The 25895-nt window shown below is 64.6% G+C and overlaps 3 protein-coding genes across 3 annotated transcripts; 1 reads left to right on the forward strand and 2 right to left on the reverse strand.

Moving 5' to 3' along the window:
- Nucleotides 1–3993: 3993 nt before the first annotated feature.
- Nucleotides 3994–10149, forward strand: GRM2 (glutamate metabotropic receptor 2; the record flags this gene model as incomplete). Its single annotated transcript, XM_084292961.1, has 5 exons — nt 3994–4452; nt 6765–7602; nt 8217–9280; nt 9607–9781; nt 10076–10149. The coding sequence occupies 5 exons, from the start codon at nt 3994–3996 to the stop codon at nt 10147–10149; spliced, it is 2610 nt and encodes an 869-aa protein (XP_084149087.1).
- LOC311213053 (IQ domain-containing protein F5-like) lies at nt 4875–5651 on the reverse strand (the record flags this gene model as incomplete). The annotated part of the gene is made up of 2 exons (XM_084292876.1): nt 4875–5246; nt 5640–5651. 2 exons carry the CDS (start codon nt 5649–5651, stop codon nt 4875–4877), a joined length of 384 nt encoding a protein of 127 aa, XP_084149002.1.
- A 909-nt stretch (nt 10150–11058) lies between the features above and the next one.
- On the reverse strand, nt 11059–14428 carry RRP9 (ribosomal RNA processing 9, U3 small nucleolar RNA binding protein). The gene is made up of 15 exons (XM_084292612.1): nt 14357–14428; nt 14167–14249; nt 13930–14078; nt 13768–13850; nt 13628–13669; nt 13416–13542; nt 13066–13187; nt 12694–12786; nt 12372–12472; nt 12131–12265; nt 11881–11943; nt 11659–11804; nt 11478–11557; nt 11319–11392; nt 11059–11209 (listed from the first exon to the last, which is right to left on the reverse strand). Exons 1-15 carry the CDS (start codon nt 14420–14422, stop codon nt 11074–11076), a joined length of 1500 nt encoding a protein of 499 aa, XP_084148738.1. The 5' UTR covers nt 14423–14428; the 3' UTR covers nt 11059–11073.
- Nucleotides 14429–25895: the final 11467 nt, after the last annotated feature.

Raw genomic sequence — 25895 nt, forward strand, 5'->3', positions numbered from 1 at the left:
GAGATTGTTCATAAATATTTTGTGCTCCGAGTGATAAAATATTAAACTCCTCCAGCCCACATGGAAAAATATTGCTCTTCCCGCTGTTTATCTTTGTTGCCGGTTATTACAAAACAGCCAAGCCCCCTGAAATATTGATGCCTGGCTGAGGCTCCGTGGGGGCTGGAGCCAGACAGCAGAGCCTACCACCACTTGTCCCCTAACCCCAAGGAAGAAGGGGGCCGGGGAGGCTTGGCCATCTCCCCCTGCTGCCAGAAATGCCGGAGCAGCAGCGGCTGGGAGGTGCCAAAGGGGAACGGGGTACGTGGCTGGTGCTGGGTGCTGGCACTGCGTGAGCCTCGTGCCAGGCCCCGTGTGCCAAGGCTGGGATGTGGAAGCTCTGCTGAGGGGCAGCACCCTTGGCACATCTCCACCCAGGCTCTGCCCTGCCACGGCCGCTGGTGTCGGGGTCCCCCTGCCCAAGGCACCGTCCTGCCGCTGGTGCCCCGCTCCATCCGTGCGTCCGGTGCTGGAAGGAGCCAGGTCCTGATGCTGCAGGAGACCTGAGGGAGGACCTCGCTGTGGAGGAATGCCTTCCATTCCTGTCATCCTCCCGGACCAGCACTGCTGGGGCTGGGGGACAGCATGGGGCTGACCTTGCTGCAATGCAGCGCGGCAGTGGGGGAATGAGGCATGGGGTGGTGAGCGGGTGGCTTGGGGGCAGTGCGGGGACTGTCAGCACCCCAGCAGCCCCCCCAAGCCTGTCCCTGTGTCACCCCCATCACCTCCTTCCCATCCCTGGGTCTCAGGGCTCTCCGGGACAGCGGGGTTCCCAGTGTGGGACTGACGGGGACGCGGCACAGCAGGACGCTGGGTGGCTGAACAGATCCGGGAAGAATTTGGGCAAATGGTGGAGGCTGGCGGGGAGCTGAACCCCTACACGAACACCCCGGAGCTTTCTGCACCCCGGCTCGGAGGAGGCCACCCGGGGAGCATCTCCCAGGCTGGGGAGCGCGGGGCCACAACGGGGCAGCGGCACCCGGGGGCAGGGGTCGGGACCCCCGTGCTCGGGTCGGGGGGCGGCCGGGGGGGGGCTCCGGGGCCGAGCTGCGGTGCTGCCAGCCCTGCCCAAATCTGTGCCCCGCGGGGCGCCGCTGCCCGGGGCCGGGCCGGGGCGGGGGCCGGGGGCGGAGCGGCTCCGCCGGGATGGGGCTGGCGGAGAGTCAGAGGCGGCGGCGGGAGGCGGGCGGCAGCCGCAGCTCCGGAGACAGCCGCGGCACCGGCACCGGCTTCTCCCGGCTCCTCCCGGCTCCTCCCGGCTCTCAGCCCGCCGGGCCCAGGTAAGAGCCGCGGACCCCGCGGCCGCTCCCAGCCCCAGCCCCGAAAAGCGATGCCCGGGCACCCCCCGGAGCCGTCGGGGTCGCGGCACCGCGGTCGCTGCCCGCAGCCGGCAGCGCCGTGCCGGTACCGGGGCTCCCGGGGCAGCGGGTGGGGAGCAGAGCCGGGCACCGGCACCGCGCCGGGGGGCTCCGGGAGCTCCGCCGAGAGCCCCGGGGAGAGCTCCGGGGGCGCAGTGCCCAGCCGGGGCATGCCCGCGGCCCCCAGCGGAGGGACGGCTCCGGTAGGCGCGGGGTCAGCCCCCGCTCGCCCCCTGCTCGTCCCCCGCTTGCCCCCTGCTCGCCCCACACCGCTGTGGGACCCTGCTTGCCCCTCGGGCCCTGCTCTGGCTCTGCCAGGTGGAGGCAGCCAGCCCCCGGCACGCTTTGGGACAGCCGGCTGCGTGGGGAAAGCTGGGGACACCACATCCTCGCCCGAGCGCTGGGCACGGGGCAGGGGTGCCCTCACCTCCTGAAGCTGCGCCCCTCTTCTCGCAAGTCCTCCCCACGCTCCCAGCTCCCCCTGGCTGGACAAGGGGAACCAAGAGGCTGCGGTGATGGGGAGCAAGCACCCGGGCCCTATGGGGCCAGCGGGGGACCCCGAGGGCGGCGGGGATGCTGGTGCTTCCAGGCCACATCAGGCAGCTCCCAGCGGGGCGCACACACTCCCCCAGGTGCCTTCCGAAGCGGCCACACCGCACGCGTGTGCTGCAGCGCCCGACCTTTGCACGCGCACACACGGCACGCTCACCCCCGTGGGCACGCGCGCCGCACGGGCCTGTTGCCTGCACGATGCTGCCATGGGCACGCTCGCAGCAAACGCACGGCACCCCTGCACGGCTGTGCACGCATCGTGCCCCACACGGCTGTGCAAGCCCGTGCGTGACGCATGCCCGTGCCTCGCTGCAGCGTGCCCCATGGCTTGCACAGCCCCAATGGCACAGCTGCCCCGTGCAGTGGCTGGGTGCAGGGCTGCGAAGCTGCAGGCACACGTGCACGCCATGAGCCGGACACGGATCCTCTCTGGGAGGTGAGGCAGGGGCAGGGGTCTCCCCTCGCTGTGCTGCGGGGGGCTGTGTGCCGGGCCAACCACCCCACGGCCCCGTTACCCCCGTCCCCGCGTGTGTGGGTGTCAGGGAGCTCTTGGAGGGGGAGGACAGGACAGACGGCACGTCGTAAACACTGCTAATTGCCGATGATTTCGGGAGGGTAGGCTGCAAGCAGCTGGGAGCTGGCAGGAGCCTTCCCACCGCACTACGGCCGTCGGGATGGACGTGGCTCTGCCCTGCCAGGTGCTTCGCAGCACCCCGATGTGAGGCATCCGGGTGTTCCCGAGGGGCTGTCCGCCCCCCAGCACAATGTCAGCCCAACCGAGCAGCTCCAGGGAGGGCCACGGGCATCGCCAGCTCCCTGACGGAGCTCGCAGTGCTTGGGGAGCATCCTTTCAGGAGAGCTGAAGGTGCCCTTCCCCTGACAGCTCTCAGCAGCTGCCCTGGAACAGCCGGAGCCACCTGGGGTCCAGGGCTGCTGGGGTGGGGGTGTCCCCTTCTCTCACAGCCCCCAGAAGCCCGGCCCTGCGGGATTCCAGCAGCCGACTTTAAATGGGAAACAAATCCCTTGCCTGGCTTGGGAAGAGACAACTCATCTCTGAGGGGACCTCATTTACTGCCAAAAAAAGGCCTGTCTGTTGCAAAAGACTTTGATTCCCCAGCTCCTCCGTGGTTTATGCAGAAGGAGCCAGCAAACCTGCCTCTTACTTTTTACTGAAATCTCTGAATTTAGTGTACGGGGAAGGAAGGGGCGGTGGTGAGAGAACAGCGTTGAGCTCCGCAGGCTGGAGCCAGCCCCGTGCCTCCGCCCTGCGCTTTGTGCTCGGTGCCCAGTGGGGATGGGGCTCAGGGGGGCTCGGGGGGGCTGGATGTCCCCCAGGCCCCTCGCCTGTGGGACAGAGCAGCCGTCCCCAGCTGGGCAGGCGGCGCTGGGGTCTGGGGGCTCTGCTCAGAGCCAGCGTCGGGTCTGCCTCTGTCCCTGTCCTGGATGATGCCCCTGCCCCTGCCCTGGATGATGCCCCTGCCCCTGGGCAACGTCCCTGGATCCTTTCCCAAAGCTCTCCCCTGCCGGGCTGTGCTGCTTGGAGCTGCTGCAGGAGCTGGCTCCCTGCCTCCCTGCACGTGCCAACTCATCCTGGGGAGCTGGGCAGCCGGATCGGCCCCTGCGTGTCTGCCCGCATCTGTGTCACTCGCTGGTGTCCTGCAAGTCCTGGGTCGCTGCTGGAGCTGTCACATCTGCTCAGCTCTCCCGTCCGTGGGCTGCGAGGGGCTCCCTCCTGGGGGAACCTGGGCTGGTGGGGCACCTTGGGGCCAGGGACATGAGATGATACTGCCCGAGTGTCTGGCTCGGCTGCCCTGAGTGTCCCCTCTCGGCTTGGGTGCTGCGGGGGGGGACGCTTTCAGCTCACCCCATGGCACCCCTTTGCTTTTCCAGGCACCAAGGGCTCCGCCTGGGCAGCACGACCCCCTGCCATCACCACGCTGTGCCACCCCTGCACCCGATGGCCGGGGCCCGGCTGCCCCCCCTTTGACGCCTGGCAGCGGGTGACATGGGGCACATGGGTCCCCAGCTGGTGCCGTCGCACCCCATGGCGGTCCCCTTTGCTGCCTGGCTCTGGCTGATGCGCCTGGCCTCCTGCCTGGCTGCCGTGCACGGCCCCACCAGCAAGAAGGAGATCAGCACCGAGGGGGACCTGGTCATCGGGGGGCTCTTCCCCATCCACGAGAAAGGAGTGGGCAGCGAAGACTGTGGCAAAATCAACGAGCACCGGGGCATCCAGCGCCTCGAGGCCATGCTCTTTGCGCTGGACGAGATCAACAAGGACCCGAGCATCCTGCCAGGGGTGAGGCTGGGCGCCCACATCCTCGACACCTGCTCCAAGGACACCTACGCCCTCGAGCAGTCCCTCGACTTTGTCCGTGCGTCCCTGACCAGGGTGGATGGCTCCGAGCACATCTGTCCTGACGGCTCCTACGCTGTGCATGACGATGTGCCCATGGCCATCACCGGCGTCATCGGGGGCTCCTACAGCGACGTTTCCATCCAGGTATCCCGCTCGAGATGGGGCTGGGCTGTGGGTAGGAGTGGCAGGAGGGCACAACCCGGCTGCAGAGCTGCCCAACCTCACCGGCCAGACACCTCCTGGAGGCAGGGAGCCCAGAGCCCGTCCCACCCCTGGGCTTGGTGCCTGCCTCCCTGCCAGGCTCTGCCAGGGAGGCTCACTTCTGCTAAGGAAAGCCTCCATCTCCACCCGCCTGGGGCTAGGGTGGGTGCAGGCACCCCCTCGTACTGTCACACCCCTGGCAGCAGCAGGAGAGCTCCAGCTCCTCAGCTGGCAGCCCCCTCTCTGTGTTGCTCCCAGCCCGGCCCTGCCACCACGCAGCGGGCTGCATCCATGCCGGTGGCTGTCCCTCCACGGGGACAATGCTTTATTTGCCTCAGGCTCCGCAGAAGCATGCGAGGGTCTTCTCAGCCCAGGATGACCTCGATGAGCAGGTCCACATCCCCGGCACAGCTGCTGGCTGCTGTCCCCTGCTCCTGGCGGCGCGCGTGCTGCCGCCAGTGGGTCTGGATGGTGCGGGCGGCCTCCTGGCAGCGCTTGTACCTGGCCCGGGCTGCCCACGCCCGCACCTGAGCCTGCAGCAGGACGCTGGCCCGCTCCTTCCTGACGTAGTCCACCAGCAGCTTCAGGCGCTGCTGCTCCTTCTTCTGGCTGGCCACCTTGTGCCACCAGGCCTGGATGCGCCGGGCGCTGGTGTCCGCCACCTGCAGCGCCCGCCGCACCAGCTGCCCACGCCACCAGGCCTGGATGGCCACAGCCGCGGCGGTGCGAGGCTCTGCCTGCAGGGACAGGGCATGGGTGACCTTAGTGGCAGCACCCGGGATGGGCGAGGATGTGGCTCTGTGGCCCAGGATGGGTAATCAGGATTGAGTGAGACGTGGGGCACGTCTCTCCAGCTGGCACTTGGGAGGGGAAGGTGTGGGTAATTGGAAAAGGCCCCCGGAGCCATGGGGATGGTCTTGGGAAAGCAGCAAGGTCCTGGGAGGGGGTGTCCCTGGGTCCCTGCTGCTGGGGATGGGGACCTGGACAGAGATGGGTTCCTCCCGGGGGGGGGAGGGCGGCACAGGATCAGGCAGTGTCTGGATGTCCCAGCCCCTCTTCACAAGCACAGCCTGCAGTGGGGGTATTTGGGCACCCTGTCCCCGCACGGGGCTGCCCCAAAGCCAGCTCACCTGTAGCTCCATGGGTCCTGGCCCCAGCAGGGTGGGCACGCAGTTGGGTGCAGGATGCCTGCGCGGGGCCTCCTGATGTCAGAATGGCCACGGTGTCCCCGGGAGGGGACAGGGGGTCGCCGTTCCGGGGCTGCTGGACAGTGCCAGGCCCCCCGTGTCCCTGCGGCCATGGCACGGCGCTGCCACGCTCTGGGGCCTTCTTGCCATTAGGGCAATTTGCCACTAAAAACGTTTGTCCACATTAATTAAGCAGCATCTCCTGCAGGGGAAGCAGAGCCGTGTGTGGCTCTGCTCCCCCCCCCCCCACTGCTGCAGGAGAGCTGGGGCTTTTAACGGCCTCATTAGCAGGACTCTCGCTCCTTTGAAGATAACGAGGGGAAGGAAGCGGCTGCAGCAGGCGACTGGGGGTGCTGGTCCCTTGGGGCTTGGGGGCGATGGCAGCCCCTCTGTCCCCCCTCCCAGCCCCCCAGCCCCCTCCCCGTCCTCGTGCTGCAGGCACCAACTTTGTCCTGGCAGACGAGCAGTGCTCAGGTCGCCCGCGGTGGAGTTTCTGCTTTTGCCATGAATCCATTGTACTCCCTGCCCTGAATCTCAGAGGGGAGCGCATGAAATATTAAAATAATAATAGTAAAAAAAATAATAAGTGAGCAGAGGCTGCGAGCAGTAGGAACACACAGGGATCGCTGAGGGAGATGTCTTTCTCTGCAAGAAAACGACCCCAGGTCCCTGTGCCAGGCGCCAAGAGCTGGCCGCAGCTCGGCTCAGCCACCCCACAGCCCATGGAGACCCCGGCCATGCCTGGGACCTCCCTGCCACCTTCTCCATCCTGCCCTCAGCAGGGCCAGGCTGTGCTGAGCAGTGGGCACAAGTTGCTGCCCAGGGAATAGCGGAGGAGAAGGTGTGCATTACGCCCCAGCCCTGGGATGGCCACGCTTCCCTGCGCTCCAGCGCCAGGCTGGGGGTCTGGGTGACCCATGGTACGGGCACGTTTGTCCTGCCTGCTGCCAGCTGATCGCCTCCTTCCCCGTCAACCACTTGCTTTGTCTAGGAGCTGTGGGCTCCCAGGGGCTGTCCTTTGTGGGACCACGTCCCCACTTTCCTCGCTCCCCTCTCCCCTCCATGCAGGTCGCCAACCTGCTGCGGCTCTTCCAGATCCCGCAGATCAGCTACGCCTCCACCAGCGCCAAGCTGAGCGACAAGTCCCGCTACGACTACTTTGCCCGCACCGTTCCACCCGACTTCTACCAAGCCAAAGCCATGTCGGAGATCCTGCGCTTTTTCAACTGGACCTACGTCTCCACCGTGGCCTCAGAGGGTGACTACGGTGAGACGGGCATCGAGGCCTTCGAGCAAGAGGCTCGCATGCGCAACATCTGCATCGCCACCTCGGAGAAGGTGGGACGCTCCATGAACAAGAAGACCTACGATGGTGTGGTCCGGGCACTGCTGCAGAAGCCCAATGCCAGAGTGGTTGTGCTCTTCACCCGGAGCGAGGACGCCCGGGAGCTGCTGGCAGCTGCCCACAGAGCCAACGTCTCCTTCATGTGGGTGGCCAGCGATGGGTGGGGAGCCCTGGAGAGTGTGGTGGCAGGGAGCGAAGCGGTGGCAGAGGGGGCGATCACCATCGAGCTGGCAGCATACCCCATCCAGGAGTTTGCTTCCTACTTCCTCAACCTCCACCCTTACAACAACAGCCGAAATCCCTGGTTTCGGGAGTTTTGGGAGCAAAAGTTCAAGTGCAGCTTCCACACTCCGGACTGTAGCCGGCACTCCCTGAAGACGGGCAAGTTTGAGCCGGAGTCCAAGATCACCTTTGTGGTCAACGCGGTCTACGCGATGGCTCACTCGCTTCACAACATGCACCAGGCGCTGTGCCCCAACACCACCAAGCTCTGCGACTCCATGAAGCCCGTCAATGGCAAGAGGTTCTACAAGGACTTTATGCTCAACGTTAACTTTGATGGTGAGTCCAGAGGTGGAGACGGGGCTTGGCTGCACAACTGGAGAGGTGGAGGGGCAGGGAAGAGCGAGCCTTCACAATTCTAAACCTCCAGCCCTCCAATTTCTATGGCCTGCCTGCACCTGGGAGCCCCCGTGCCGTGGGCTGTGGTTGTCCAGGATGCTAACAGCTCCACTGCTGCCCTTTGTAGGTAACCCAGGCCTTCTGTCCCCACGTGCAGCAGAGCTGGCAACCAACTCCTTTCTGCTACGGCTGTGTGGGACCAGCCACAGCAGGGCCCATCAAGTACACGTGTCCTTGGAGACCTCAGTTGAGCTCTGTGCTCTCCTCTCCCTGCCCCTACCCTTGCTTTGCCCTGTAGCACTGGCCGGAGGCTGCCAAGTGTAGGGAGATCGTTCACCGCTGCTTTCAGGATCCCAAAATGTGCACAGGCAGCAGTTAGAGCTGCATTACGGGCATGAAGGCATGGGGCGGGTTGGAAATTGGCTCTTGGCTTTGGTTGGGCTGTTCCTCTTCAAAACACCCCCACCTACGTGCCGGGATTGAGGGTGCTCTTGCCCCATGGAGTGACCAAGCAGTGGTCTCCGAGCAGTGACCATCTCCCTTTCTCCTCCCAGCTCCTTTCAGGCCAGCAGACACTGAGAGCGTTGTTCGATTTGACCGCTACGGCGACGGGATCGGACGCTACAACATCTTCAACTACCACCACAGAGACGGGCGGTATCGGTACCAGAAGGTGGGCTACTGGGCAGAGGGGCTCATCCTCAACACCAGCCTCATCCCCTGGGCAGAGGCAGCCGTCCCCGTGTCCCAGTGCAGCGACCCCTGCAAGAAGAACGAGATAAAGAGCATGCAGCCCGGGGACATTTGCTGCTGGATCTGCATCCCCTGCCAGCCCTACGAGTACCTGCTGGATGAGTTCACCTGCATGGACTGTGGTCTGGGTTACTGGCCCAACGAGACCCTGAACGGCTGCTATGAGTTGCCCCAAGAGTACATCCGCTGGAGGGATGTCTGGGCCATCGGTCCCGTCACTATCTCTTGCTTGGGTTTTATCTCCACGCTGTTTGTTTTCGGAGTCTTCATAAAGAACAACGACACCCCTATTGTGAAGGCCTCTGGCCGGGAACTTTGCTATATTCTGCTGACCGGCGTCCTCATGTGCTACAGCATGACTTTCATCTTCATTGCCAAGCCTTCCACCGAGGTGTGCACGCTGCGGCGCCTGGGGCTGGGCACATCCTTTGCCGTCTGTTACTCGGCCCTCTTGACCAAGACGAATCGCATCGCCAGGATCTTCAGCGGGGTGAAGGAAGGGGTCCAGCGCCCCCGGTTCATAAGCCCTACGTCGCAGGTGGTCATCTGCATGGCCCTCATCTCCTGCCAGCTGATCATTGTCATCATCTGGCTGCTGGTGGAGACACCCGGCACAGGCAAGGAGACCGAGCCTGACAAGAGGTACATTGTCACCCTCAAGTGCAACAACCGTGACTCTAACATGCTCATTTCGCTCACCTACAACGTCCTCTTGATTGTTCTGTGCACGGTCTATGCTTTCAAGACCAGGAAATGCCCCGAAAACTTCAACGAGGCCAAGTTCATCGGGTTCACCATGTACACGACCTGCATCATCTGGCTGGCCTTCCTGCCCATCTTTTACGTGACCTCTAGTGATTATCGAGTAAGAGCCTGAGTTTTGGGGGGGGGCTCCAGCAGGGCCCATCTGGAGCAGTCCTCATGATTTGGGCCTCACAGGGCTGGGAGAGTCTGGAGAAGGGCTGATGAGGGCCCCCCGTGCATGCTGCTTCCTGGGCCCAGAGGTCGCAGCGAGGTTGGCCGCACGCAGGGTCTTCTGGAGAGGGTCAGCAGCCCTGGGGGAGTGGGTGCTGTGGCGAGGGGTGCCCAAAGCGACTCGCTTTGCAGGGTGGCACGTCCCCACGGGGGCAGGAGCCCCTCAGCAGGGCGCTGCTGCACCCCTGACGCCCACCCCTCCGCTACCGCCTCCAGGTGCAGACCACAACCATGTGCATCTCGGTGAGCCTCAGCGGCACCGTGGTCCTCGGCTGCCTCTTCACGCCCAAGCTCCACATCATCCTCTTCCAGCCGCAGAAGAACGTGGCCAGCCACCGCGTGGGCACCGCACGGTTCAGCGTCGTGGCTGCGGGCTCCAGCCAGTCCCACGGTGAGCACGGGGGGCACAGGGGGGCAGGGGGGCACTCCAGGGAACCCAGGCCGGGGGAGGTAGGGGTGCTGCAGTGCCCACGGATCGCCTGCCCCGTTACCAGCCCTCCTCTCCCTCACTGCAAGTGGCTGTGAGCCCCCAGAGCTGCCCCCTGGGGGGGCCCAGCACCATCCCATGGGAACACGGGCACCCCGGGGTGGGTGGGGGGCAGCTGTCATTGCCACGCTGGGATGCTCTTGGGTGGGTACCACCTCTGGACCCCACCACGCACCTGACCCCTGCCTTCCTGGCCAGGCTCGGCCTCGCAGTACGTGCCCACGGTGTGCAACGGCCGCGAGGCGGTGGACTCCACGACATCGTCCTTGTGAAGGCGGGGGGAAGCCGAGCCCCCATCCGTCTGCACCTCGTCCTGGGGGAGCAGCAGCAGCAGTCCCGGTGCTGAGGGCTGGTGGCAGCCAGGAGAGCAAAGCCCCTGCCCCAGCACGAGGCCACGCTGCGCGGTGCTTGTCCCTTGCGCCCGTCCCCTGCGCCGAGCCCTGCTGCAAGTCACGCTTTGTCTGCCTCCAGCTGTGCCGCACCGAACGCTTCCTCCACACACAGCCACATCCCAGAGCACGCTGCCCTCACACACCCTGCTTTCTTTCCCCTTTGCACTTCCCCCTCCTTTCACGTCCCCCTCACGCCGAGCCATGCCCCTCGCCACGCAGAACCCACCCCGAGCAGAGGGGGCTGCGCCCTTGGCACAATTTTACGTTTCCTCCTTGTTTTCACCCCGGGGTTTGCAGGGATCTGGCTGCTGGCACCTGCCCTGGGTTACCCAGCCAAGCAGAGCCAGAGCCCCCCTCCACGCTCCTGTTGCAGGCAGGGGCTGCAGCCCCACAGCAGAGGACAGGAGCACCCCCAGATGTCCGCTTCATGCCTCGGGGCTGCTGCAGAGCCCAGGAGCAAGTGGGGTGGGGCTCAGACCGAGGGTGGTGAAGGGGGCCCCGGTACTCGAGTCCAACCCCTTTTTAAGAGTAGATTCTTTTCCGTGACCAAGATTGTGCTTTTATTTATTTATTTATTTTGGTAATTCATGTAAATAAAGTGGGGTTTTGTTGTTTGTTTTAAATGAACTCTTACAGCACCCAGGTCTGGCTGTGCCAGGCAGAGGGGCACGGGGGGGGGGCACCTGCACCGACCAGAGGCAGGGCACAGCCCTGGGGGCTCCCACTGCAGCCCCAGCAGCCCAACCACCCCAGGGAGCAGCAGTACAAACAAAGGCTTTAACGAGCAGCACCATCAACAAAGATTTAATGAGCAAGTTCCTGCAGCTCCCGGGGCCAGGCCCTGTCGGCTGCCCCAGAACTGGGGGCTGCAGCCCCACGCTTCAGGGGGATGATGCAGATGCTGTTCTTGGCTTCTTTGGCTCTCCACCACCGGCCCAGCCTGCAGATGACACAGGTATCAGCACCCCGCACCTCTCCTGCTCCAGCTGGGGGGCTGGGAGGGGGAGGGCAGGGTCCAAGTTCTGGAAAATGGGGCATGGTGACAGTACCGGTGCTCCTGCCCAACGCCAGCCACCAGGAAGTCTCCCGTTGCTGAAAACTTCAGGCTGTTGATGAAGCCAACCTAGAGATAACAGCACAGGCATCAGCACCACGGTACCGCAGTCATCCCACGACTCCTACCACTGGGGGACTTTGCCCCCCCATACCAGGGGGATGTCACAGAGAGGCTCCAGCTTCCGAAATCCCTCGCCGCACTTCCACAGCTTCACACTGCCACTGTGGGAACCTGCAACAGAGATGAAATGCGTGCATCCCGGCACCAGGAAGGGTGCAGGGACCAACCCCAGCCCCGCATCCCTCCTGAAGCAAGCCCGGGGCTCCCAGTACCTGTAGCCACAAGGTCACTGTTGCGAAGAGCAGCCACCGCCGACACCCAGTAGGGCTGCTGCAGGTCGTTTTCGCCCTGTGTCCCATGCGACTGCCTCACCAGCGCCAGCGGCTTCTTCTTTGTCAGCCCCCACAGGGCAACAGAGCTGCGGGGAGCAGGAGTGAGGCATGTGGGGGCACAGCCCTGCCCGCCCCTGCACACACTCCCAGCCCTGTATTCACCCGTCATCGGCGCCCGACACCATGTGCTCCTCATTGATGAGCTGGATGCAGTCAATAGAGCCCCTACAAAAACAAAACCAAAAACAAACCAGTGATCACGAGCACACTTTAAGGTTTTATGAAACAGACCCAGGCACACACAGCCCAGTGATGTCCCCAACCACCTGCAGGCTCCCAGTGATGCTGAGCACACGCAGAGGTGTTGCTGGATCCACCAGCACAAGCCCCCCGCCCCCTACCCCAGACCTACTGATGCCCGTAGAAGATGAGCTGCGACTCCTCTGGGATCTTCCAGACCCTCACAGTGCCATCCCGTCCCCCCGAGGTCACACAGCACTCCCGGCTCAGGCTGTCCAGCCCCGTGATGACGTCCTGATGCCCAAAGCTGGTGGGGAACACGGTGAGTTGTAGGGAGCACAGCCCTCCACCCCTACCCTTCCTCCCTCACATGGGGACAACAGGGTGACATCCCTGTCCCAGAGGGGCCTTACAGGGTCTCCACGTAAGCATTCTCCGCCACGTTCCAGACCTTGACGGAGCGGTCATGGGAGGCGCTGTACAGCTGGTGCGTGCCCTTCTGGAAGGACAGACCCTGCGGAGGGACAGACAGACACACAGACACACTGTTGGGTACCTACTGCCTGCCCAGCTGTCCCCAGGGGTGCCGGCAGAACTGGCTGTGCCTTGCAGGGGACACCCCATGGGTTCCAGGCCCCCACATCCCCAGGCTCAGCACGAGGAAGCAGCACCCCCTGCCTGCCCAGTGGCAGGAGCCTTCCTCCCTGTCCTACAGCAGCCGACAGCCCCACTCACCGACACGGCATCGCGATGGCCCGTGAACGTGTGAAGGCGCTTGCAGGTGGCTGCCTCCCAGACCAGGATCAGCTTGTTCCTGTCTCCTGTAACCTGGCAGAAAGCAAGGGATGCCCAAAAACCTGCCCAACCATACCCACAGCTCCCACCCCATGTACGTGGGTGGGCCCAGGGACCTGCTCTTTGGTACCAGTGGGGATAAAGGCTGATCCAACCCTGCAACCTTCAGCTCAGTAGAAGGAACTGCCCTCCAGAACCCTGAGAAGGGATGTCCCCCAACCCAGAGGCTCAGGAGCACACAGGGACAGGGCCAAGCAGCCCCGGGGACAGCATGTGGCCCCACGTGGCAGCACCACCCTCTCATCACTGTACCAGGTACTTGCCGTCCGATGAGATGGCCATGCAGAGGACTTGGGCCGTGTGCCCCATGTGCTGTCCTGTGCCTTTCTTCCCCCCGGGCATCACGTATAGCCTCTTCCCGCTCTCCACATCCCCTGTGAGGACAGGCAGTGCCATCCATCACCCCCAGGAGCGGGAACAAGACACAAAAAGCCCAGAGCAACACAACCAGCTCTGCAGCTGAACCCCCAAACCAGCAGCCTTGTGCTTTGCAGAGTTCCCTGCCCTCCAGGCAGGGCAGAACCGAGCCACCTCCACCCACTGCCCTGCCGCTGCAGGGTGCCAGCCAGCCGCAGCCCCCGAGGACAAGCAGAACCACTTGCATTTGATGACGGAGCCATCCTTGGCAGCCGAAAAGATGAACTTGTCGTCTGGAGAGATGACCAGGCAGGTGATGGGCTGCTGGTGCCCCCGCAACACCCGGATGCTCAGCGGGTCTGGAGGCTGCACCTGGTGGGAGCACGGCCGTGAGCGAGGCCAGCAGCAGCCCCGGCCAAGGCGCGGGGACACCCGCTGCCCCCCACAGCACACTCACCTCTTTGGCAACCAGGCGCTGCAGCCGGCCCTTCTGCTCGAGCTAGGAGGGTACCACAGGGGGCTCAGGGACCGCTCCCTGGCCACCCCCTCACCCCTCAGGGATGACCCCGGAGCCGGGCCGGTGCCCCCCAAGCTCACCACGTCCTCCTTCAGCCGCTCGCCGACGGGGTCCCTGAAGAAGGCTGCATTCTCCTCTTCCTCCTCCTCCGCCTGCTCCTCCTCTGCACCGGGTGCCCAGCGTCAGCCCCGGGCTGTTCCCCCCCCTCCTCGCCGCCCCCCAGCCCCACTGCCCGCTCTCACCGTGCCGCCGGAGCTGCTCCAGGTACAGCTTGGCCAGGCGCAGCTTCTTCTCCTGCGGCGTCTCCTCCACCTCCTCCTCCTCCTCCTCTTCCTCCTCCTCCCTCCGCCGCCTCCGCTGCTGCTGCTGCTGCTGCTGCCCCTCCACCGGGCTGCGGGACACGCGTTAACACCGGCCCGGCCGCACCGGCAGCCCCAGGGAGCCCCCCGGAGCCCTCAGGGAGCCCCCCGGCCCCTCACCTCTCCGCCTCAGAGTCGCTGGACACCTCCTCATCGCGGGGACGGGCGGGCGCCGGGCGCGGCTTCCCCCCGCTGCCTGCACCCTGCGGGATGCAACGGCACCGTCAGCGGCGACCGGGACCCGGATCGGGACCGGGATCGGGATTAGGATCGGGATCGGGATGGGGATTAAGATTAGGATCGCGCTCACCGCCGCCCGCGGCCGCCGCCGCCGCCCCGCCGCAGCCCCCTGCGCCTTCCTGCCCGCCGCCGCCATGCTGCCGCCACACGTGCGCCCCGCTCCGCCCCGCTCCGCCCGCCTGGGGGCGGTGGCACCGCGCGGGGAAATGGCGGCGGGGCCGCCTCAGGGCTGCGCGCTGCCGAGGGGTTGGGTGCGGAGCACGGGTGGCCGAGGGGGGTTTGGGTGAGGGGGGACGGGGATGGAGGAACCGGGGCTTGCTGAATCCGGTAGTGAGTTCTGAACAAAGCGGTCGTTGTTAGTAAAGCCGGCAATGGGAGAACGGGGGCTCGCTGAATGGCATTAAAAATAGATGTTGCCGAGTGTCTTTGCTTGCTGTGCTAATTCACCGAAACGAGGAGTCTCGGGGCCCCTCACTGAGGATGTTTCCTGGCAAAAATAAGGGAACCTGTCTCAAAAAACAGCTGAGACTGACCGTGTGGTTTGGGCAAGAGTTGAGGAGCAGCTGAGTCTGTATGAAGGCAGGGGTCAGCTGGTGGCGATGAAGAGGAGTTACAGCCTTCATCCCCCAGCCCCCGACCACCACCACCACCAGAAGGCACTGTGCGGGCACGGATGGGAGGACTTTATGGAAATGACTTCTTGGAGCTAATTTTAATACAAAGCAGGGACAGATTATGCATATGTATAGGTGTATTGGGCAGCTTCATGCATATGTAACTTTTCTGCATATAACCAAGGCAAGTTGCTGTGTTAGGGTGCGCATGCCTTTGGGAGCTATCCCGCATGCACCCGGCGCTTAAATAAACCACATACCTACTTTATAACTCATTTGCTTTGAGTTACAGAGTTCTTCCACGAATCACAGGGATCTTCTTCTAGGGCCCAGGTGGGAAAAGAAATTGTATGGCCACAGGCAGTGAGGTTGGGTGACATGAGAGTGCTACACAGGTGCTGTTTCCCTTTGTAGGGAAAAAGTCATGCAGACAAAGCTCAGTTAGAGTTGAAGCTGGCCACTACTTTGGGGAACAATAGAAGAGGCTTCCTAAATATGTTAACAGCAAAAGGAGAAGCAGAAATAACATTGGTCCATCACTTGGTGAGGATGGTCAGCTTTTGTAGAGAAGGCAGAGACGTTTAGTGCCTTCTTTGCCGCTGTCTTCTGCACCAATGAGCACCAATGGGCTTCGGGACCCCAGCTGCCCTGAGCTGAAGGATCATGGCTGCCTGTCCTCACCTCGACTGCTGTATGTGGTTTCAGGCACCACAACACAAGAAAGACATAAAACTCTTAGAAAACATCCAAAGGAGGACAGTGAAGATGGTGAAGGATCTAGAGAGCAAAATGCAGGACGAATGATTGAGGTCCCTGGGTTTGTTCAGCCCAGAGCAGAGCAGGCCGAGGGGAGGCCTCATGGCGGCCTGCAGCTCCCTCACGAGGGGAGTGGAGGGGCAGGCGCTGAGCTCTGCTCTCTGGGGACAGCAACAGGACCCGAGGGAATGGCATGGAGCTGGCACAGGGGAGGGTCAGGCTGGGGGGTAGGGAAAGGTTCTGCACCAGGGCTCAGCAGGAGGGAGTCGGGACATGCACCACGGCTCAGTGCAGGGCATGGGGACGTGCACCACGGCTCGCTGCAGGGGTCGGGGCCATGTCTCCCAGCCCCACTGAGGCAGCCCTGGGGCACGGCAGCGCCCTGCTACTGCCCAGCCCTCTGCAGGCCTGTGGGGCTCTGCCCTTGGCTGGCTGCCGGCTGCCCACCCACACGCTCCCTCGCTGCCCTCCTCAGCAGGACCGGGGCAGAAGATACGATGAAATGCTCGTGGCTGAGAGAAGGACAGGCAGATGGCAGGCTGCTCACTGCCATGGGCAAAAGAGACTGGGCTCGGTGAAGAGCGATGGAATTTGTGGCCATGGGAGAACAGCACAGAGAGAACTACAAGCACAAACTGCAAGCTCCTTGCCGCGTAAGCCCACTCCAGGGGCCACTTTCAAAAAGTTTCATTTTAAGCTGCAAAGCTGCCTTTTTAGGGTGCAATACCTTATCTGACAGGAAACCTCTTTCATTTTTAGTTTCAAAATAATTATTCTAAGAGCCAGAGCCTGAGGTTTTGGGCCCAAAGCATCCTTTTCGTGTCCAAGCCCCCATCTGGAGGGAGCAAAGCATCTCTTTAGGATCCAGACAGAGGAGTGAGGGCCGCGCTGCCCAACATTTTTAAGCCCCAGCATCACATATTAGGGCAGAAAGCCTCTTCCTGGGGCTCGAAAGCCTTGTTTGAAAGGATAACCCCTCCTTGTTAGTGGCTTTTTCTTGCTTCCACGTCAATGTCGTGGACCAGGCGGCCACTTCCAAGGAACACTTCCCCGTGTTTAGGGTCCCCGATGTTATTCTCATTTCGTCTGCCCACTGCAGGGCCCAGGCAGCGTCTCCGGAACCGGGAGCAGGGCCTCTGGGGCGGGGGCTCTGGGGCGGGTCCCGTCCCAACGGACACAACGGACCTGGTTCCGTGCAGCAGCGACGGCTTGGAGTGCTCCCAGGTGCTCCAGGTGCGAAGCAAAGGCACAAAGCGCGGGCACCTTGCCCCAGAAAGCCAGCGCAGGAGCCAGGGCTGAGGAGCAGGTGGGGCAGCGCTGCCAGGGCTGCGCAGCGGGGCCGGCCCCAAGGGGCCTGGGTCGGCAGTGGGGCTGGGGGCAGCCCCGGGCAGGGGGACCTCCCTCCAGGACAGGGGCTGGCGTCTGCAGGCCCCTGGGGACAGGACCCCCGCGGGGCTCTGGGGCCACCCGCGGGCAAGAGGAGGGGGCCTGGGGCCGGTGGCAGCGCTGGCACTTTGTGGCATCCCTCCCTCCCTCCCTCCCCCGCGACAGGAGCAGGAGCCACATTCCCTCCTGAGCGCTCCCGGCAGGATGTCGGGGAGACCCCCCTGCTCCCCGCGAGCGGCCTGGCTGGAGGAGGCTGGGGCCTCCCCGGCCTCCAGGCCCCAGCCGCAGCCCTATGAGGAGACCGAGGTGCAGCCACTGCAGGCGCCCTCTGGCTCCGGCGTGGGCCCTTCTGCCTCGGCCGTGGCGCATCAGGAGCAAGAGGACGCCCTGAGCTTCCTCCGCGCTTGCTGCAGCCGCAGACCCAAGGTACCGCTCGCTCGCTCGCTCGCTTTTGTGCCGCGGCTGCTGGCCTCCTGCGGGCAGCCCCTGCTGGGCTCCCCTGACCCGCTCGCTCGTCTCTCCCCTGCGCGGCTCAGCGAGAGGCGCAGAAGCTGAGGTTTCTGGCCTCCGTCTGCGACGCCTGCCAAGCCGCCGTCGCGGACCCCCGCACGTGGGACGCGCTGTATTTCTGCCAGCTGGAGGTGGCGCAGAGCATCGAGGTGAGGGGACGCCCTGCCCTCTGGCCGGGTGCTGGGCACGGCCCTTCCCGCTGCAGGGGCCAGCGGGGAGCCCCGGGAGCCGTCTGGGACGGGGCAGCCATCCTGGAGGCTGTAGGCCAGCCCCTGGAGCCGCTCGCTGGCCAGGGGACGCTGCCCTGTGCCATCCGTCGCGCTGTGCCCTGCAGGCGCTGCTGCAGGAGGAGCCCAGCGACCGCCTGGACACGGAGGTGCGGCAGAAAGCCATGCTCGCCATCGCCGCCATGAGGTACCTGGGCCAGCGCGGGCTTGGCCGCCACTCCCGGCCAGGGGCCCCGAGTGGGGCACAGGGTGCCGCACAGGGGGCGTTCCTCACCTCTGCCCCCCTCCCCTTGCAGCACAGCACGGCTGCTGCCGCAGGACATGACCGACGGCCTCCTGCACGCCTGCTTCTGCAGGGTCTTCCACCTCCCTGGCCACGAGGACGGGACGGACACGGACACGTCTCTCTACTCCAGCGTATGCACGGGCCGGGCTCTGGGGCTGCCACTGCTCCGCGTTCGGGCGCCCCGAGCCCTGTCCTCCTCTTTGCAGACCGTGGAAGCCCTGGACAGGCTGCTGCAGGCGCTGGTGAGCAGCGCCGGCGCCCGCGGCCTCCTGGAGCTGCAGAACATCTTGAAGGTGGGGCTGGGCAAAGGCTGGGCTTCAGCAGGACGGGGACACGGCCACCCGCCTGGCCAGCGCAGCGGGGGGACAACGGGAAGGAGCAGTGCCCCGTGCTGCGGGCACACCAGCAGCTTTTCTCCCCCCAGCTCCTGCTGCCCTTCACCCAGCAGCAGCCGGAGGCCGTGGAGGAGAGGGCCATGGCGCGGATCGCCAGGCTGGCCGCCTTCCTCACCAGCTGCTCCTTGCCCCAGGTAGGGAGCCCCTGCTGCAGGCAGCCCCGGCGCCCCCGGCCTCGCTCCACGGCCGCGGCTCTCCCCACCTCCAGGCTTGCGCAGAGCCGGGGCTGGGGCTGGGGCCCTGCCGCCCCGCTCAGCCGTGGTCCCGCGCTGCCTCTCTCCCCAGGTCAGCTCCTGCAAAGCAGGAGCCACAGTGCTGAGGCATCATCACCCCGAGAAGCACCGCTTCGCCATGCTGGGGAGGCTGGTGGGGTACCTCCTCCTGTGCTGCACCTGCGAGAACGAGGGAAAAAGCCACGAGGCAGCGGAGGCTGTGCGCCACCTCTGCCTCTTCATCACGCAGCAAAGAAGTGAGAGGAGCCGCGTCGGGCCGGGTCCCTCCACACACGGGCACGCCGGCACAGCCAGGCCAGCACCAGGCCGCCTGGGCCCCTCTCCTCAGCAGGAGAGACCCGAGCGAGCGAGCGAGCCCGGCTGCCTTGCCGCGGGCTGACGAGCCGTTCCCCCTGCCCTGAGCGCGAGAGCCCGGGCCCTCCCTGGCCGCGCTGCCCCCGGCTCTGCTCTGGCATGCCCCCTTCCTGCCAGGGAGGCTTGTGCCCGAGCCCCCGGCTGCCACTGCCAGGTCCCCAGCCCCCCCGCCGACAGACCCTGTGTCCGCTTTTCTCCAGGCACAAGGCTGTGGGACCAGGATGCCGAGCAGCCGCAGGGCTGGCAGAGCTGGCGAGCTCGGCTGTCCTTGCGGCTCTCCGAAGACAGCAACAGCAACAGGATGCTCATGGTGAGAAGCGCCAGCCCCGAGCCCCGAGCCCCGAGCCCCGAGCCCCGGAGGAGAGCCCGGCCCTGCGACGTCAGCAAGAGGACCGGCGCCGTCCCCGACAAAGCCCGGTCCCCACGGGGCCCGCACGCGGCCGCACCCCAGCCGTCGCCCAGCCCCTGCTCCCAGCTCTCCTGGGGCGCTGGGAGCAGCAGGGCTGAGCGGGGCCGTCGCAGCCCTCGGGGTGGCTGACGTGCTGCCCTTCCTCCCACAGATCTTCATGAAGTACCTGCAGCCCTCGGAGCGCCTGGGCGTCTTCCTCGCCGCCGTCGAGAGCATGAGAGCCCCGAGTCCCCACAGCACCGAGCTGGCTGCCCACATGGTGGACGTGCTGGTGGCAGAGACCGACTTCCATTCGGGACAGGTGGGTGCCCGCCAGCACCCCCGGCCACGGCCACGGCTCCAGCCTCCAGAGCTCCTGCCCTGGTGCCGGCCCGGTCTCAGCCGTGTCCCCCCGGCAGGTGCTCCACATCGTGTGGGCCATCTACAGAAGCCTGCCGTCCGTCAGAGCCGCGCTGGCCCTTCAGAGCCTGGACAGGGCCCTGCTGCTGCTGGCCAGCAAGCGCCCCAGGGAGACGGTTGCCAGCCTGCTGCAGTGCTCGCCGACCTGCACCAGGTACGGGGCCCAGCAGGGCTCCTCTCGCACACCCCCAAAGCCGTCAGCCGGGCCGGGGGCCGGGGGCGGCCCTGCTGACAGCCCGGGGGTCCCGCAGCGTCGCCGTCACCATGTGGAGGGCGACGGTGTCTGAGCCCCCAGGCACAGAGAGGGTGCTGCGGGAGCTGCTCCGCATCCTCATGAACCAGTCTGGCTGCAAGACATCCACCTCCACCGAGGACCACCCGCGCGTCCTGGCCCTGGCCGTGAGTTCCTCGCTTGCCCGTCTGCGTCTGCGTCGGGCAGGGGCCGGGGCCGGGGCCGGGGCAGGGGCTGGGGCAGGGGCAGGGGCAGGGGCCGGGGCCGGGGCCGGGGCAGGGGCAGGGGCAGGGGCTGGGGCAGCGGCAGGGGCAGGGGCAGGGGCAGGGGCAGGGGCAGGGGCAGGGGCAGGGGCAAGGGCAGGGGCCGGGGCAGGGGCTGGGGCAGGGGCAGGGGCAGGGGCCGGGGCAGGGGCTGGGGCAGGGGCAGGGGCAGGGGCAGGGGCAGGGGCCCCGCTCCCCTCCCCTGGCCCCTGCCAGCCTTCTCCGCACCCTGGGGCACCAGCCTGGGGGGCTCCGTCCTCCTCTGTCCCTCCCTGCCCACGCCTCCGCCTCCGGGTGCTTCCTGCAGGCAGCAAGGCCCCTCCACGAGATCCTCCTGCTGCCTACCAGCCGGGGGGAGGCCAACGCCATTTTCCCCCAGCTCTTCCTGGCCCTCCTCTTCCAAGTGTCCTTCACCACGGAGCTGACGCTGCAGGAGGTGCAGGTCTTCTGGAAGAAGCACCCGCAGGACCTGCTCACTCCCGTCAGGTGCCACAGCCCCGGCCCCTGCTGCTCAGAGGAGCCCAGGGCTGGGGCTCCCGGCGTGACCCGGGCCCTTCTCTGCCTGCAGGTCCACGGTGCAGGCCCTGAAAGCGCTGCTCCGCAGCGTGGGCCTGGGGAGCCAGGTGCTGGCCATCGAGGCGCAGGGCGGCTGGGCCGCGCTTCTCAGCGCCGAGAGCCACCTCTGGGGCGTGCAGGTGGTGGCCAGGTGAGAGCCCCTCGTCGGCACCATCCCAGCCCTGGAGGTGACAGGGGCTTCTCGGAGGAAGTGCTGCCACAGCACGGGTGCCCGTGGCCGCTGGGGCGGTGCCAAAAGAGAGCGGTGCAAAGCCAGGAGAGCTGGGCCCGCCCGGCTCGGGGCTGACGGCGCCTGCTTGCCGTTCTCCCTGCCAGGGAAATGAAGGAGTTGCCCAGGAGCCTGCGCGCCACCATCATCCACCAGCTGGTCGAGCTGCTCCGCATGGAGGCCTCCTCCTGGGAGACGGTGGCCATGGTCATCCTCAGCGAGGTGAGCAGGGGCAGCGGGAGCAGCGAGCCCACGTGGGCCTCGGGGCCAGGCTTGGCCGTGCCCTGGCATTCCTGCCCTGGCATTCCTGCTGCTGAGCCGGCACTGCGCCCCACGTCCTTTTCAGCTGCTGGAGTGCACAGAGCTCGGCGACGAGCTGGACTGCGTCGTGAGCCTCTTTGCCAGCTACCTGCGGAGCCCGTGCCTGGGCATGCAGAGCCTGGTGCTCAGGGCGATCCTGGGGCTCACCGAGAGGCCGGCCACGGTGAGCGGGGGCAGCCGGCAACGCCACGAGTGCCGCGGCTCGGGCTGGGCTGGCCCCGGGCTCTTGTGGCTCGGCACCTCGCCAGGCAGCGGGGAGGGGAAGGGGCGCTGGGCGGGCTGGGAGAGTGTTGTCGCCCAGGGGGCAGTCATTGCTTTCCCCAAAGGAAGGTGTTTTGTTCACACAGGCGAGGCGAGCGCTCGTCCTGCTGCCGAGCATCACGGAGCAGCTGCAGGGTGCAGACAGCGACACCCGCGCTGTCGCTCTGCCCGTGCTCAGCACCATGCTGCGGCTCCTGGAGGGGAGGACGCTCAGCCTCACGGCTCTGGAGCTGGCCGGCAAGCTCCCAGCCCTCTTTGGCGACGTAAGGCTGCGTCCCCATGGCTGCGTCCCTGGGACAGCCCGCTGTGGGCTCTCCCTGCCCGCTTCCCAGCCCGGGGCGCTGCGAGCCCTTGGGCAGGCTCGTTTTGGAGCGCTTCTGGGGGCTCGGGGCCTTTGCCCCCAGCGGGACCCATGTCCCCCTCTCGCCCTCCCCAGGAGTCAAGCACGGTGCGGCTTCTCTCTATTCGCCTCTTCCTCGACACGCTGGGCTTGGTGGAGGGCAGCGAAGAGAAGCTGCAGCAGGTGGCACACAGGAGCCTGCTCCCGCTGTCCTTCCACCTGCACGACCAGGACGAGAGCGTGGCCGAGGTGGGCATTTTCGGGGGAGGGCGATGCTGACTGCCCTGCCCTGCCCTGCCCTGGGGGCCCCCGAGCACCAGGGGTGCTGCAGCTGCTGGCAGCGTTAGTCTCCACTGAGGCCCCCTCCCTGCGGAGGGGCTGCGGGGGGGGGAGCAGGGTCTTCTGCCCAGGCTCTGCTGCCATCTCAGCTGTTCTGCAGGCCTCCCGGGAAGCCCTCCTTGGTGTCGCGCGCGTCCTGCGCTGGAGGCAGCTGGCGCACCTGGCCGAGACGCTGCAGAGCTGGGAGATCGGCGAGTGCCTGGTACGCACAGTTCTGCACCCGGGGCCGGGGCCGGGGCCGGGGCCGGGGCCGCCCTGCGCTGAGCCCACGCCCTTCCCTCTGCAGCTGGCCAGGAGGAGCAGCGCAGCAGAGGAGTACCTGACCCAGAGCCTGCCCTACCTGCAGAGCCCGCAGGAGCCCCTGCGGCGGGAGGCTGTGAGGTTCACTGGTGAGCCGCGAGCCTGGGGTCCCCCGTCCCTGTGCCTTCGTGCTGCGCCCCGGGGAGCAGCCGGGGGCGCTGACAGGCCGTGTGTCCCCAGGGCTCGTGGGGAGGCACCTGCTGGATCAGCGCCAGGACATCTGCCAAGGTGAGCCAGGGAGGGGGATGGCAGGAGCCTGGCCGCTGCTCCCTCCTGGCTGTGCGGAGAGCTGGGGGCAACGTCGGCGGGGGGCCGGGCGCTCTGCGGGTGCAGGGCCGTCACCTCGCCTCTCCTTCTCTGTTCTCTCAGCCCTGCGAGGCTTGGCAAACGACCCCTGCAAGTCGGTCTCGTCGCTGGCGATTCAGACGGGGCTGATCCTGCAAGCACCATGGCCACGCTCGCGCTTCAGCTTTCGGCAGCTGTGCTCCAGGCTGCAGAAGGCGTGGAGGAGGCGACGCTCTTCCCCGGCAGGCAGCTGAGCGTGCTGGAAAGCTCCCTGCATCTCCTCCTGCCTGCGGCGCAGCCCCGCTCCCCGCGCACGTTCCCTCCACTTCTCCGGCCTTCTGCGTGCCGGGGGCACGCCCGAAGCAGCTCCCGAAGCCCATGAACAACAGGGCTTCAGCCGGCGCCTCTCCAGCAGCGAGCCTGCTCCAAGACCCCCGCTTCGGCCTGGGACACTGCCAGGGATGGCACAGCCGCAGCTCCACTGGGCCACCCGCCCTGAGCGCGGAAAGTGGCCTCCTCCTCCTCGTTGCCATCAGAGCTGGCCAGCAGCATCCTCAGCTACACGCAGGCTGTGCCTCCCCAGCCCCGGGGGCACCGTGCAGCCCTCCCTGGAGCGCAGCTCTGCGCACACGCCCCACGCCTGGGGGCCTCGCTCTTTGCCCTCTCTCTGGCCTTTCGCGCGTTCTCCCCCATTTTCTTCCCTTCCCTTCCCTTCCCTTCCCTTCCCTTCCCTTCCCTTCCCTTCCCTTCCCTTCCCTTCCCTTCCCTTCCCTTCCCTGCCCTGCCCTGCCCTGCCCTGCCCTGCCCTGCCCTGCCCTGCCCTGCCCTGCCCTGCCCTGCCCTGCCCTGCCCTTCATTTTTTTCCTCCCTCTCCCTTTTCCCTTTAATTAAACTTTTTGTATCTCAACCCTCGAGCTCCATGTGTCTGTCGTATTTTCTCCCCCTGCCTCTTGCAGCAGGGGCAGGGAGAGAGCGGCCGTGCTGGAACTCGGCTGCCCACCTGAGGAAAACCAGCACCCTGTTGGGACAGCAGGGGCGTGCTGGAGTGCTGCCTTTCTCCACTTCACCATTTGCCCGGAGGAAGGATCTGCCCCCTCTGACTCTGGCCAGCACTGAGCGTCCTTTTGGGATGCTGTCAGGCTGCACCAGGACAGCCAGGCGCTGTAGCACTGGGGAGAGAGTCTCCAAGTGCCTTCCCTCCAGAGGCCAGCTCTTCTGAAGCACAGCGGCCGAGAGCAGTTTCAAACCAGTAGGGGGAAACCAAAACCACTGCTTTGTGTCCCAAAGAAGAGGCTCTGAGCACAGAACCAGAGGCCTTGGGTCTGAAAAAATAAAAATTAATTAACTAATTAATTAATTAATAGAAAAGAGTAAAAGAAAAAAAAGAAAAGGAAGAAAAGAAAGAACAGGAAAAAAGGTGGTGGATCCTAAAAGGCTTCTTTGGTCCCTCAAAGCCTCTGAGCTGGATGGTCCCAAACCCCAGTTTTAAAGTCCAAAGCCTCACTTTGAGGTCCACCCCTCGTTTAGGATCCAAAGGATCTTCATTATTTGGCCCCCGTGTTTCCTTGTTTGCCTGCCACAGCCTTATTGTCAGGGTCCAGCACCTCCACTTGGGATCCAAAGTCGTCTTTTGATCTCCTAACCCCTCAGAATTGAGCCCCAGGCTCTACGTTCTAGTGAACAAATCTTGCTTTTCAGGGCCCTGCAACTCCATGCTGATCCAAAGGTGACTTTTGATGGCTTACCTCCTCAGTTTTCAAGCCCAGGCTATCATTTTTAGGACACAATGCCTTACTTTGGTGTCTCACAGTTTCATTTCAGGCTGCAAAGCTGCCTTTATAGGGTGCAGTACCTTAGCTGACAGGAACCCTCTTTCATTTTTAGTTTCAAAATGTTCATTCGAAGGGCCAAGGCCTGAGGTTTTGGGCCCAAAGCCTCCTTTTTGGGTCCAAACACCCATCTGGAGGGAGCAAAGCATCGCTCTTGGATCCAGACAGAGAAGGGTGGGCCGCTCTGCCTGACATTTTTAGGCCCCGGCCTCACATATTAGGGCAAAAGCCTCTTCCTTGGGCTCAAAAGCCTTGATTGAAAGGGTAACCTCTACTTATTCCTGGCCTTTTCTTGCTTACACATCAATCTTAGAGACCAGGCTGCCATTTCCACGGACCAATTCCCTATTTTTAGGATCCACAATTCTATTATAAGATGCAACGCGGCCTTCTTAGATGGTGAGGCCTCCCCCTATAGCCCCTTAACCTAGCTTCTGGATCCAATGTCAGATTTTTCTTGCTTCCAGCCACACTCTTATGGACCAGGCTGCCCGTTTCAGGGCAACATGCCCAATTTCTAGGGTCCACACTTTGAGCGTAAGGTGCAAAGCGGCCCTTTTAGATGCCGAGGCCTTATTTGAGAGGAAAACCCCTCATTCCATATTCCCGAATCCTCATGCTAGGAGCTGAGGCCTGAATTTTAGGGTCCAAAGCCTCTTTATCGGGTCCAAGCACGTATATGGAGGGTGTAAATCAACACTTCAGGATCCAGACCCTGAGCTGCAGAGTCCAAAGGCCCAGCTTTCAGCTCCAAAGCCTGACTTGGAGATACAAGACACGCCCTCTCCTCCTCCTCCCTGCCTCTTTCCTCCTCCCCTCATGAAATTTTAACAGTCCAAAACCTCATTATTACGGCCCCATGCTTGTTTATTACACCCCAAATCCCTATTTTCTAGGTCAAGAACCTCTACGTGGCATCCAAACTCTTCTTCTGATTGCCTTAACCTTCTGTTTAAGGGCCAGGGAGCTCCTTTTAAGTGACCGAGTGCTTTTGGTCAGGGCCCTAACCCCTGCTTCTGGATCCAAAGCTAGATTTTCCTTGCTTCCAGCCACACTCTTTCTATCCAGGCATCCATTTTTAGGGCA

Source organism: Netta rufina (assembly GCF_964035555.1).
Source record: "Netta rufina genome assembly, chromosome: 10".
NCBI classification, from domain to species: domain Eukaryota; kingdom Metazoa; phylum Chordata; class Aves; order Anseriformes; family Anatidae; genus Netta; species Netta rufina.